The 13,341-nt window shown below is 44.1% G+C and overlaps 1 protein-coding gene across 2 annotated transcripts in view; it reads right to left on the bottom strand.

Annotated features, from left to right (window-relative positions):
• The window catches only part of fgd1 (FYVE, RhoGEF and PH domain containing 1), a 49,621-nt gene that overhangs the window by 19,905 nt on the left and 16,375 nt on the right, over nucleotides 1-13,341 (bottom strand). For both annotated transcript variants that reach the window (XM_047366419.1, XM_047366425.1), the window contains exons 2-8: nucleotides 8,343-8,609; nucleotides 8,057-8,255; nucleotides 7,235-7,982; nucleotides 4,317-4,406; nucleotides 4,036-4,184; nucleotides 3,793-3,949; nucleotides 3,575-3,713 (exon numbers count right to left, since the gene is read on the bottom strand). In XM_047366419.1, coding sequence (XP_047222375.1) covers nucleotides 3,575-3,713; nucleotides 3,793-3,949; nucleotides 4,036-4,184; nucleotides 4,317-4,406; nucleotides 7,235-7,982; nucleotides 8,057-8,255; nucleotides 8,343-8,609 — 1,749 coding nt within the window. The remainder of the gene's footprint in view (nucleotides 1-3,574; nucleotides 3,714-3,792; nucleotides 3,950-4,035; nucleotides 4,185-4,316; nucleotides 4,407-7,234; nucleotides 7,983-8,056; nucleotides 8,256-8,342; nucleotides 8,610-13,341) is intronic.

The following is a 13,341-nucleotide window of genomic DNA, read 5'->3' as shown; positions in this document are numbered from 1 at the left end:
CTTTGATGGAACCATGAATGCCAACATGTTTTGTGACATACTGAAGCAGAATATATTCCCCTCCCTTCAGAAACTGGGCCACGGGGCACAGTCCCAACATGATGACGACCCCAAACACACCTCCAAGGCGACCACCGCCTTGCTAAAGAAGCTGAGAGTGAAGGTGCTAGACGGGCCAAGCATGTCTCCGGACCTAAACCCTAAGGAGCAGAAGGCCTCTAACATCCACCAGCTCCATGAGGATGTCATGGAGGACAGGCGTGGTAAGGCGTATTCGTCACTTATGTATTTTCGCTGTTGGTGAATTGTTTGGTGTGTGAAGCTCTCTCGTTTGATCTGATTTCTCTCTACTGTGATATCTCTTACTTGTTCTAATACATAAGCATGTTAAAACACATACTTTCTGTTGCTACTTTTAACGTTTGGGGACTCTCCGTGTCTTACACGGTTTTTCTAGTAGTGGTAAGGGGTCGCTAGCTTAGCTTTAGCTCCATCATGACTACCCGTTCTGCTGTTTCTCTCTCTGAGTCTCCTCCTCTCTCCTGCTCTGTGTCAGATGTTCAGTTACTCCTCTGCCTCCTTTAGTGATAATGGTACGTGTAATAAATGTAGCATTTCTGTAGTTTTGGAGGCGAGGTTGTTGGAATTAGAGGCCCGGTTCCGCGCTGTTGAAAAACCAGCAGATAGCCGAGGCCCCTTAGCCAGCGCGGAGCCAACGAGGGTAGCTCCCCGTGGCAGTCCTCCAGCAGAACCCGCACAGCCGGGACCTCAGGCCGGCTGGGTGACGGTACGTAGAAAGCATAGTCCTAGATCCCAGCCCACAGGTCACCACCAACCCGTCTGCGTTTCTAACAGATTTTACCCGCTCAGCGACACACCTGCTGAGAAGCCAACTCTGGTAATTGGCAGCTCCATAGTCAGAAACGTGGCACTAGAGACACCAGCGACCATAGTCAAATGTCTGCCAGGGGCCAGAACGGGCGACATCAAATCCTACCTGAAACTGCTGGCTAAGGATCAGCGTAAATACAGTAAGATTGTTATTCACGCTGGCGGTAATGACACCCGGTTACGTCAATCGGAGGTCACTAAGGTTAGTGTTGCTTCGGTGTGTAAGTTTGCCAAAACAATGTCGGACTCCGTCATTTTCTCTGGTCCCCTTCCTGATCTGACCAGTGACGACATGTTTAGCCGCATGCTGTCATTCAACCGCTGGCTGTCTAGGTGGTGTCCAGAAAACAATGTGGGTTACATTGATAACTGGCGAACATTTTGGGGAAAACCTGGTCTGATCCGGAGAGACGGCATCCATCCCACTTTGGATGCAGCAGCTCTTCTTTCTAGGAATCTGGCTGAATTTATTAGTTCTCCAAAACTCTGACAACCCAGGGTTCAGACCAGGAAGCAGGGTCGTAGTTTAACACTCCTCTCTGCAGCTTCTGTACTGCTACCCACCCATTACCCTATTAAGACAGTGTCTCGCCCATGGTCAAAATTGAATAGGTTAAAAAATAATCTAAAAGAAGGAAATCAAGAAAATCTAATAAAAATAAACACAACTCAGACTAAAATGAAAAATAAAACACTTAAATGTGGCTTACTGAATGTTACGCTGATGATACTCAGCTTTACTTTTCCATAAATCCTGATGAACCCAACCAGTTAGATAGACTACAAGCATGTCTTGAAAATATAAAAACTTGGATGACTTTAAATTTTCTGCTTCTAAAATCAGACAAGACAGAAGTTGTCGTCTTTGGACCGGAGTCTTTAAAAAAGAAACTGCTTAGTCAATCACTTAACCTGGATGGCATTAAATTGACCTCCAGTAATAAAGTAAAAAACCTTGGTGTTAACTTTGACTAGGACATGTCATTTTAATCCCATATTAAACAGGTTTCTAGGATTTCCTTCTTTCACCTCCGGAACATTGCCAAAATTAGAAATATCCTGTCCAAGAGTGACGCTGATAAACTAGTCCATGCATTTGTTACTTCAAGGCTGGACTATTGTAATTCTTTACTATCAGGATGTCCACAAAATGCAGTTAAAAGCCTTCAGCTGATTCAAAATGCTGCAGCAAGAGTTCTGATGAAAATTAAAAAGAGAGATCATATTTCTCCTATTTTAGCTTCCCTTCATTGGCTCCCTGTTAAATCCAGAATAGAATTTAAAATTCTCCTCCTCACATATAAAGCCCTTAATGATCTAGCTCCATCATACATCAGAGATCTGATTGGTCCATATGTTCCTAACAGAGCACTTTGTTCTCAGACTGCAGGTTTACTGGTGGTTCCTAGAGTCTCTAGAAGTAGAATGGGAGGCAGATCCTTTAGTTATCAGGCTCCTCTCCTGTGGAACCAGCTCCCAGTTTTAGTCCGTGAGGCAGACACCCTGTCTACTTTTAAGGCTAGGCTTAAAACTTTCCTTTTTGATAAAGCTTATAGTTAGAGTGGCTTAGTTTATCCTGAGCTATCTCTGTAGTTATGCTGCTATAGGCTTAGGCTGCTGGAGGACATAATGACCACTTTCACCTTCTTCGCTACATTCTCATACTACTCTCCAATTTAGCATTATTTGCTGTTATTTCAGCCTTTAACTTTATGTTCTCTCTTTTCTCTTCCTAGAAGCTACACCTGGCCTGACTCTGTGTCTACCTGTGACACCTTTCTGGAGAGGGGAATCGTCCAAGCTTCTGCTGGCAACAACTTAATGCTCACCTTCTACTGATGATCCACATAGCCCTGTCTTTTAGTGTTTAACCCTTTCTCTCTCCTAGACATGGCTACTGACTGAACTTCTACAGTGACTAACTCTATGTTCTCTCTTTCAGACTCTAATCTTGAAAACTGGCTCAGAGTTTATCTGTTCTTTCTTTCTAGATGAAACGACTAAAGGAGCTACATCCATAAACATTGACTTTTCCTTTTCCAGGATTAATTGGAATGTCTGAACCTGACTGTTGTGAAGAGCCTTGAGACAACATGTGTTGTGAATTGGCGCTATATAAATAAACTGAACTGAATTGAATTGAATTGAGGTGGATTCCAGTGGCGACCTGTGAAGTTCTAGTAAACTCCAGGCTCAAGAGAGTTAAAAAAGTGCTAGGAAATAATGGCGGCCACACAAAATATTAAAACTTTTGGTACAATTTGGACATTTTAATCTAGAGGTGTACTTACTTTTGTTTAGACATTAATGGCTGTGTTGAATTATTTTGAGTTGTAATGAAAAGACACAACAAAATATTGACAAAAGTAAGAGGATTGTACTCACTTTTGTGAGACGTTGTATACCTCCTTTTCTCTCCTTGTTGCATTTGTCTCTGGAATGTTTTGCAGGAATAAATGGATGCTAACAAATGAAATGAAGCTGCTGAGAACAAACAGGAAGGGTCCTGTCTGATGGACGGATGGAAGAACTTTATTTTCCATAATGTGCTAACATGTTCTGGCTCGGTGTGGTACTGTACAGTGGTAGATGCTGTATCTTGGTGCAGATGTTGAACCTCATGCTGTGGAAGGTGTTTCTCAATGTTTGTACAGATGGATGTTTTGAGCATTTGTTTCCGTACTCTGGGCATCCTTGTAGTCAGGAGCGTCCTCAGGCAGTCGGTTCAGGTAATCTTTGAGCAGAAGCTCGTAGCGGGGAATCCTCTGAACGGGCTCCAGCATGTGGTGCTGCAGGGTCAGGTTCCCACAGCGCTCCTCTCTCTGCACAGACACCACAACCCAACATAAGCTGATGAGCAACCGCAATGTGGCAGAACCAGAACCAGAGAGAGAACCGTACCTGGATCTCCTGAATGATGACCTTAAACTGAGCCGATCTCTCCATCCAGATGTTCACCAGCTCCATGGCTCGGTCAAAGTTCTTCACATACTCTCCGTACATCTTCAGGAAGGGAGCCAGCTTCTGGAGGATGTCGCCAATCCGTGGGCTTGAGTCCCTGCAGCCAGAATGCAGAAAAGAAGTCAGAGCAGAACATGAGGAGAAGAAGAAGGTGAAGAGGAGGCAGTGTGGCCAGATGCTCACCACTCCTCCATGCGTTTCTGCAGCGCTGGCAGCAGGAACTGCTGGTGGAAACAGTAGATAGAGCAGATGTTGGAGAAGATTCCCTGAACAACATCACATGGGAAGGAGGACCGGGACCGAGCCTCCTCTAGGAGTCTGGCACAGAAAACCTGCAAGATGAGGAGAAGATTTCAGGGCCTTCATGGTTGTGTTTCAGCTGCTTGTGCCACTGCCAGCAGGAGGCACAACTTGTCCTCCTCCTCTCTTGCTATTGGCTGGCAGCGGGAGTCTGCATGACTCACCTGGTCCAGCAGGTGGAGCTTTGACACATAGGTGATCTCGGTGAGCAGCAGCTCATTAGCGATGTTGAAGACTCTCTGATGGACAGACAACTGAACACAAAGACATGTTTAGGTTTCTGAGAGACACAAGAGTTTATGAGGGATACAGAGTTCTCCTTCTCATCTTGGTCCTGCTAATGGTGCTGAGCTGCCTGTGGAGTCTTCCTACAGAACCAGTTCCTTAATGAGGACCAGTTGATCTCAGTTCATTAGAATCTCATCAAGAAATCTAAATATTTCAGAAATTTTATTCAAACAGGGAAACTCGTCAATTTCATAGATTCATTCACACAGAACAGCACCGGAAGAGTTTGTTTTCTCCCTAGCAAAAACTGTTTCAGGGTCCAAAATCAGATACAGGATCTGGACTGGACAGCGCATCAATGCTGTTTAACTGTTGTGAACACACTGTGAGATGAGGACAGGTGAAGAGAGCAGCAGAGATATGAGGATTGTAAAACAGATCTGATATTTCTGCCAGAACTGCTGGAGGAGTTAATATGGGCCGACACAAGACTGATATGTGATTGCACTGAGGAGCCGGCTTGGGGGCAAATCCCAATGAATCCATCAAGAAGTCACCAAGGAAGTGGGTCCAAGAGGACCGACTGTTCACTGATTCTGCCGTAGAAGATGGGTGGCAGCTGGGGGCATGGAGAGCTGGATAGGGTGGTGGTTCCCTGATAATGCCTGGTTCACACGGCAGGATTTTTATGCCGATTTTTGACCTCATCATCGTGGTGCCTCTTAAGATAATCTCATGAGATATTCCTGCTCGGTGTGTTGTGTTAGCAGTGATCTAGTCTGCTCGGGACCGCTCCGACCTCAAATCTGGGATATTCAAAATGTTGGATTGTCTTGTCAACAAATGAGCACCAGCTTGTTGAACGTGACGTATAGCCAATCAGAAAGTGACGTGAGGGAAACGCGGACGAGAATTACTCTGAACTCACATTTCAACTTGAGAGGCTTTGTGGGATTTCCCATCTGACATCTGAATATTAGTGAATGAGATCTGTTGGTTTTGTGTTGTGGTCGCTGTGTGGCTTCCAGAAACACTGCAGAATTGATTTAACATCTGTCTGCCACCATCTGATCCATTCTCATTGTAAAACTCCACATTGTGCAGATGTTTCACTGTTACACTGTAGGACCACACCTGTTATACCTATGATTTTTCACTGGGGGGGGCTGGTGCTTATCTCCAGTCGTCAGTAGGTGAGAAGCAGGAAACACCCTGGACAGGTCACCAGTTTATAGTATTTCTTTGCTTTTCTATTTATGTTTTGGCAAATCAAATGTAATTCTCCTCTCTTATTATTCACTGCGACTGGGTCCTGAGCCGCTTGCTGTTGTTGATATTAAAATATAAGTCCTGTCACTTCACACTGCTGACCCAATCACAGAGAAGTCTGCTGACAGATGTCCAGAAGACAGTCACTGACAGCCTTCACAACTAAGGAGAGGCCATAAGATGTCATTGCTAAAGAAGTTGATTGTTCACAGAGTGCTGTATCCAAGCATATTTATAGAAAGTTGAGTGGAAGGAAAAAGTGTGGTAGGAAAAGGTGCACAATCAGCAGAGATAAGTGCAGCCTTCATGGTATTGTGAAGGTGGTTCAAAAGTTTAATGGAGATTCACAAGATGTGGAGTGCAGCTGGAGTCAGATATTCAAGATCCACCACACAGATGGATCCATGACATCAACTACAACTATAAGAATTCTGGACCAGTCACTCCTGAACCAGTTGAAATCAGATGAAAGAAGTTTTTTAATTCAGATTCCAAGCTTTCTGAGTTCCAGTGAGAGGTTTCCACAGTCGGTGTTGATTTGGGCTGACATGTAATCTGCTGATTCTGGTCCAATGGGTTTTCTGAAGTCCATAGCCATCTATCAGGAAAGCACTTATAGAGCACTTCGTGCTTCCTTCTACTGACAAGCTGTATGGATATGTTGATTTCATTTTCCAGCAGGACCTGGTACCTGCTTTAATTCACCATGGTAACACCAGGAATCTGACCTGACCTGAACCCCATGGATATTTATGGGCTGTTGTCAAGAAAAGGATGAGAGAAACCAGAACTATCAATGCAGATGACCCAAAGGCTGCTGTGAAAGCTACTGGGCTTCATGAACACCCCAGCAGAACCACAAGCTGATCTCCTACATGCCATACCGCACTGATGCAGTAATTCGTGCAAAAGGAGCCCAGACCATGTACTGAGTGCAGATATGTTACAGAATCTGGACCTACTGTTTAGTAGGAACACATTTCTTGATTAAATCCCTTTTACTGGTCTGATGCAATATTTTAATGTTCTGAGAACATTGTTTTTATGATCTGCAGCCAGAATTATCCACAGAAATTAATACTGAAATGTTTCATTCTGTGTGGAATGGGTCTATAAAACACACAACTCTGAATTAAATTACTAACATTTATAAAAATGTAATAAGATGCATCTGCAGAATTATCCGTTCTTTACACCTTGCATGTTTCTTTATTCTGACTCATCCAGTCTCAGTCTGAGGCATCTTCCTTTAGAAGACTATGAGAACATTAAAGCTGCCTCAGCAGCTCTGCAGCCTTCCTGCTGCTCCTGAAGCTGTTTTTATTTCTCCTTGATGAAACCTGGTGCATGTTGCAACGTTTTATCCATCAACATGTTGGACCATGCTGAGCATCAACACTGAGCTAACCCAGATTTCAGTTAAATTACCTCCCTGATCAATAAAACTGACAGAAACACTTTCAGTCTGTCTTTAGCTGTTGAATCTCTTATGTTTAAACATGCTGGTGATTGGTCAGAATGATGATTGGCTCCTCCCTGGCTGAATAATCTAGTATCTGATTGGTCAGTTTGTGTCCTGTCTCACCTCAACAGAGTCCTGTCTGTCTGTTTTGGGTGGGGTCAGCATCAGAGTTAACTCTGCTTCTTCCTCGAGGTCACTGTCTCCCTCCTCTGAGAAGTCCCTTCTCCTCCTCCTGCCTCCCCGAACCACCCTCTCCTCTCCCTCTCCTCCCTCCCCAGCATTAGAGGAAGAACTGGAAAGGCGGGGCAGAAGGGCAGGGCTGCATGGATAAACCACGCCCCCGTCGTCCACACTGGCGAAGCAGAGTTCTTCGCTGTGAGACGGTGAGCTGATGCTGTCAATGCCACTGTCTCGATTGGCCAGCTTCCCTTCCGTCTGCGAAGAGGTAAGAGACACACGCTCAGAGAGCAGCTCTGATTGGTCGAGAAGGATCTGGGGCTGCTGCTGCTCTGTTTCCACGGTGACCACATCATCCTCGAGGTGTTTCTCAGAGGCGCTGTAACCTGACTCCATGGACAATCGCTTCTGATAGACATCGTCACGACAAGCTGCTGCCAGCTCTTCATCCTCATCATCATCGTCATCTTCGTTATCCTCATCGTCACACAGCTCCACCTCTCCCCCACCCCCCTCAATCCCCTGTGTGACATCATCACAACCTGTGAGATCACTCGATGGCTCCATCCCCGCAGGTTGTGGAGGGGCAGGTGAGGCAGATGATGGAGGTGAAGAAGATCGGGACAAGAGGGGATCCAGAGGGCGGGGACACAGAGCACCTCCGGTGATGTCAGGCACCACAATAATCTGCTCACTGCAAAACAAACAAAACATAAACAACCAAAAACAGTGATGACATCACTTCTTTCCTGACCAATCACAACTCACCGCTCAAACTTCTCTATGAGCGACAAGACGCAGGTGGGTGAGGCGGTGCCATCTGTTCGGGTAGGAGAGGTCCAGCCCCCCCGGGGATCTGTGGGGAGAGGTCTGCATGGTGGTGGAGGTGGGAGGGGCTTCTCTGGGATCCGGGGACGTGGTCTCATCAGTCCAGCTTGCTGTTGGAGGTGGGGGGGCTTTGGGGGGACTGTAGAGAGGATGGAGGCAGAGTCACAGATTAGGTTTGTTTCGACTCGTTAAAAATGAAATGGAAGTTTATTAAAGAGATGTTTACCCTGAGGTTTGGGCCCTGGCAACGATGGGCGAATCCGGTTCGGTGCCGTTACTGTTGTCGCAGGCAGTTCTGGTGGCCCTGTGTCATTCATGGACCTACAGGTCTCTAATGGCTCTGCACCTTCCTCCAAAGAACCAGGCCCTGGGTCAGAATCGGACTGCAGGGGAGCATCAGCATCCAGTACCCCCTGGTGGCCACATGGAGAGCAGGATGGCTCAAGAGAGAGGCTCTTAGCCATCAGGCTGGGACTGGTGGAGGAGGCGGGGCCTGAGGAGGGGCGGACACAGGACAGTGATGCCAAACTTACTACCTTTCAAAATAAGTGCCAAATGAGTAACAAAATAAAAACATTTATTAACGTTGTTTATTTCAGACCACAAACCAGGGAACACAGAAAATGCCAATGAGTCCATAAAACAGAAAAGTATCGCACTTAGCTTCAGACAGCCTACGCATGCACCTGTATAGGAGAATATTCATTTATTTAATACCTAAATACAGTAACATGTCTGTGCTCCAACTGCTGCTCACTGGCTGAATCCTGCAGCAGCTCTTCAGGTTTCTGAAGTGATTAAAACCTCCACTATAAACCAACCCTAACAACATGTCTGGGAATCTCTCTGGATCTCTTCAGTTCTGCTGGGTTCTGTTATGGAAGAAAGCCTCCACATTTACAGCTCTACATCAAGATGCTCTCACCCAACTAAGGGGGTTCCCTGTTGCTTTTTGATTCAACAACAAAGAGCTTTATTGTTCTAGAAAGAAATCCGCTGAAATAAAAAAAAAAAAACTCTGGTCCAAATGGGTCCAAATACAGATGGATCCAAAGTTCTGAAGCAACATCTCAGTAAATTCCAGAAGTGTTCCCATTTCTAAGAACAATCTGGAAACAGTTGAAAAATCTGTCCAAACAATCTTTTCTGAGTTGGAGCCAGAAAATAAAGTCATAAAACCAAAGCCAACCAGTTTATACAGCGGCTCTAATGGTTCCCAGTAAAACAGAAAGCTATAACCCAGTAATGGTCCAACTGCTAAGCAAGCAGAAATCTATTACCTGAAAATGTTTTCAGTCATTGTGTTTTGTGAGCAGCATCATCTCAGCAGCTTCCTGCAACCTTAAATACGAGCAGAGCCTGGGCCAAACAGGAAGTGTGTGTGTGTGTGTGGGGGGGGGGGGGGGGGGGGGGACAGACGTAAACTTGTTCGGAGGTCATGGGAAAGCCTGAGCAGGCTGATAGGGACCAGATGCTGGTCTGCTGTTTAACACATTACTGACCAAACTACGTTACCCACAGTCCTCCAACACAAGCAACACAGTTTCCTGTTGGGAATGAGGTGAATATGTCCTGATTATGAGGTCCACAATGTCCTTTACCTGGTTCTGTTTAGCACCAACAATGATCTAAGACAGGTTATTTGGTTAACTTTTGTTCTGTTCAAGAGGTTCTGACAGTTTGACACGTTCTGGGACATTAAGGAGGTTCTAACGGTTTCAGATTGCTTGCTAATTGAGGAATTTCTCACAGTTTATTTAACATGGTCTGGATCACTGAGAAGGTTCTAACATTTTTATTAGGGTATCACGGGTCACTGAGGAGGTCCCAACAACTTAGTTAAGGAGGTTCTACGGATTTATTGCAGATGTTCTGGATTACTGAGGAAGTTCTACTGATTTGTTGCAGATGTTCGGGATTACTGAGAAGGTTCTAATGATTTATTGCAGATGTTCTGGATTACTGAGGAAGTTCTACTGATTAGTTGCAGATGTTCGGGATTACTGAGGAGGTTCTAAGGATTTATTGCAGATGTTCTGGATTACTGAGTAGATTCTATTGATTTGTTGCAGATGTTACGGATTACTGAGGAAGTTCTACTGATTTGCTGCAAATGTTCCGGATTACTGAGAAGGTTCTAATGATTTATTGCAGATGTTCTGGATTACTGAGGAAGTTCTACTGATTAGTTGCAGATGTTCTGGATTACTGAGGAGGTTCTAATGATTTATTGCAGATGTTCTGGATTACTGAGGAAGTTCTACTGATTAGTTGCAGATGTTCTGGATTACTGAGGAGGTTCTAATGATTTATTGCAGATGTTCTGGATTACTGAGGAAGTTCTACTGATTAGTTGCAGATGTTCGGGATTACTGAGGAGGTTCTACCGATTTATTGCAGATGTTCTGGATTACTGAGGAAGTTCTACTGATTAGTTGCAGATGTTCTGGATTACTGAGGAGGTTCTAATGATTTATTGCAGATGTTCTGGATTACTGAGGAAGTTCTACTGATTAGTTGCAGATGTTCGGGATTACTGAGGAGGTTCTACCGATTTATTGCAGATGTTCTGGATTACTGAGGAAGTTCTACTGATTAGTTGCAGATGTTCGGGATTACTGAGGAGGTTCTAATGATTTATTGCAGATGTTCTGGATTACTGAGTAGATTCTATTGATTTGTTGCAGATGTTCCGGATTACTGAGTAGATTCTATTGATTTATTGCAAATGTTCCGGATTACTGAGAAGGTTCTAATGATTTATTGCAGATGTTCTGGATTACTGAGTAGATTCTATTGATTTATTGCAAATGTTCCGGATTACTGAGAAGGTTCTAATGATTTATTGCAGATGTTCTGGATTACTGAGGAAGTTCTACTGATTAGTTGCAGATGTTCTGGATTACTGAGGAGGTTCTAATGATTTATTGCAGATGTTCTGGATTACTGAGGAAGTTCTACTGATTAGTTGCAGATGTTCGGGATTACTGAGGAGGTTCTACCGATTTATTGCAGATGTTCTGGATTACTGAGGAAGTTCTACTGATTAGTTGCAGATGTTCGGGATTACTGAGGAGGTTCTACCGATTTATTGCAGATGTTCTGGATTACTGAGGAAGTTCTACTGATTAGTTGCAGATGTTCGGGATTACTGAGGAGGTTCTAATGATTTATTGCAGATGTTCGGGATTACTGAGGAGGTTCTAAGGATTTATTGCAGATGTTCTGGATTACTGAGGAAGTTCTACTGATTAGTTGCAGATGTTCGGGATTACTGAGGAGGTTCTAATGATTTATTGCAGATGTTCTGGATTACTGAGGAAGTTCTACTGATTAGTTGCAGATGTTCGGGATTACTGAGGAGATTCTATTGATTTGTTGCAGATGTTCCGGATTACTGAGGAGGTTCTACTGATTTGTTCGAGATGTTCGGGATTACCGAGGAGGTTCTACTGATTTATTGCAGATGTTCTGGATTACAATGGAGGTTCTACTGATTTGTTGAAGATACTGATAGATGCTGAATCAAGATGGCACCGTAGTGCCAGCCATCGGTCTTCAGGAATCTTTACTGTTTGTGTTTAATCTCCTTGTAACATTTTGTTGTAATGTTCTAACTCTACTTGTTTACAATCGTCACATGCTTGCTTGGTTCTGAATCCAGTTCTGTTTGTCTCCTGCCACATTTGGGGAATGTTCACCACCCACCTGTCACCAAGGTAACGCTGAGGAAGGCAAGGCCAGCGAGAAGGTGTTCTAGTGCAGATAAAGGCTTTCAGCAGATGACCTGTTCTGCCTAGACTTTCCCACCACTTTCAAGCCGTCAACGGACTCAGACAGAGGTGGACCTACCCCATTATTCCATAGTTTTCTGCTGAGCTACATTCTGATCTTGTTATGTTCTGACTACGGAGTGGAGCTCACAGATGTGAACATTGGGAATCTTCAATGGGAGACATGTTGGCCTGCTCCTGAAAGGAACCTCCATCTTTGTATGGTTTGTTCAATAAGATATTCCTTCCTAATGACTTCTTCAGTTCAAATAAAGAACTCATAACAAGTTAGAGAAATTTCAGGATGAATCCTAAATGCACTATATCCTTTACAGGTGACCTCAATGTGACCTTCTCTAGACTTCTGAATGCACATGTCCAACTGTTCAATGTTTCAGTGCTTTTTGCTCAACTTGCTGTTCTCTAACAAGCAAAACTCCCAACAGACAGAAGTGAGCTTAGAGAGTCATCAACGGGTTGCAACAGAGATCCAGAGAGACTGGAAGAGTCCCAGAAAGGCATAGAAGGCCACATCCCATACTGATGACCTCTTCATTGTGAACAGAACCCTGCAGAACCGGATGATGAATGCCACTCAACCCTAGGTCCATTTAAGGGATGTGAGAGGAACCCAAGAGTCACGTCAGACCATTAGAAACCGTGTCCATCAATGTGGTCTAGATGACCTAAGGGTACATGACCACAGCACCAGGTACAGGTATCTTCGTCCTGCATGGACCAGGGAGAATTTACACGGACCAGTGGGCCTCAGTGCTGTTCTCTGATGAAAGACGATTCACTTCGAGAAGAGCACTATGAATACAAAGTTGTTTTTGTTAACGATGATGTTGTGACTATGAATCTGAATATATTATTTAATGTTTAATATTAATACTTTAATATTTTATCAAATAATATTTGGGTCTGTTAAGGATTGTCCTGTGAATACCAGCCCAGTAAGGTGATGGTATTAGGACAAAATAGAAAGGTGTGAGACGAGCTCTGACATTATTGAACAGCATAAACTCTGCACATATATGGAATGAATTCACACAATTTCTTAAAATACAAGAATTTATTAAGTCCCTATCATCCACAGGGAAACCCAGTTGAACGCCTAAACTGAAATCTTCTTCAGATGCTCCGCATCCTGCGTGAGAAAAAGAAATCTGAGTGGAAAGACTACCTACCACACATAGTTCATGCATACAATTGTACCAAACATGAGGCTACAGGTTACTCCCCTTTCTTTCTTCTGTATGGCCGAGATTCCCGTTTGCCAATTGATTTGTTGTTTGATTTAAAATCTGAAGAGAAGCAACACTCCAGATCTGAGTATGCACAAAAATCGTCTTTGTGGATGTAGGAAGCATATAAAATCGCCTCAGAGAATAGTGCAAAATTTTCTGCAAAAGGGAAACAATATTATGATCGACATATTAAAGGCCTTGC

Source organism: Girardinichthys multiradiatus, chromosome 1 (genome assembly GCF_021462225.1).
Source record: "Girardinichthys multiradiatus isolate DD_20200921_A chromosome 1, DD_fGirMul_XY1, whole genome shotgun sequence".
In the NCBI taxonomy this organism is placed as follows: Eukaryota; Metazoa; Chordata; class Actinopteri; order Cyprinodontiformes; family Goodeidae; genus Girardinichthys; species Girardinichthys multiradiatus.
The sequence above is the reverse complement of the archived record's forward strand: the minus strand, read 5'-3'. Positions and strand labels throughout refer to the sequence as shown.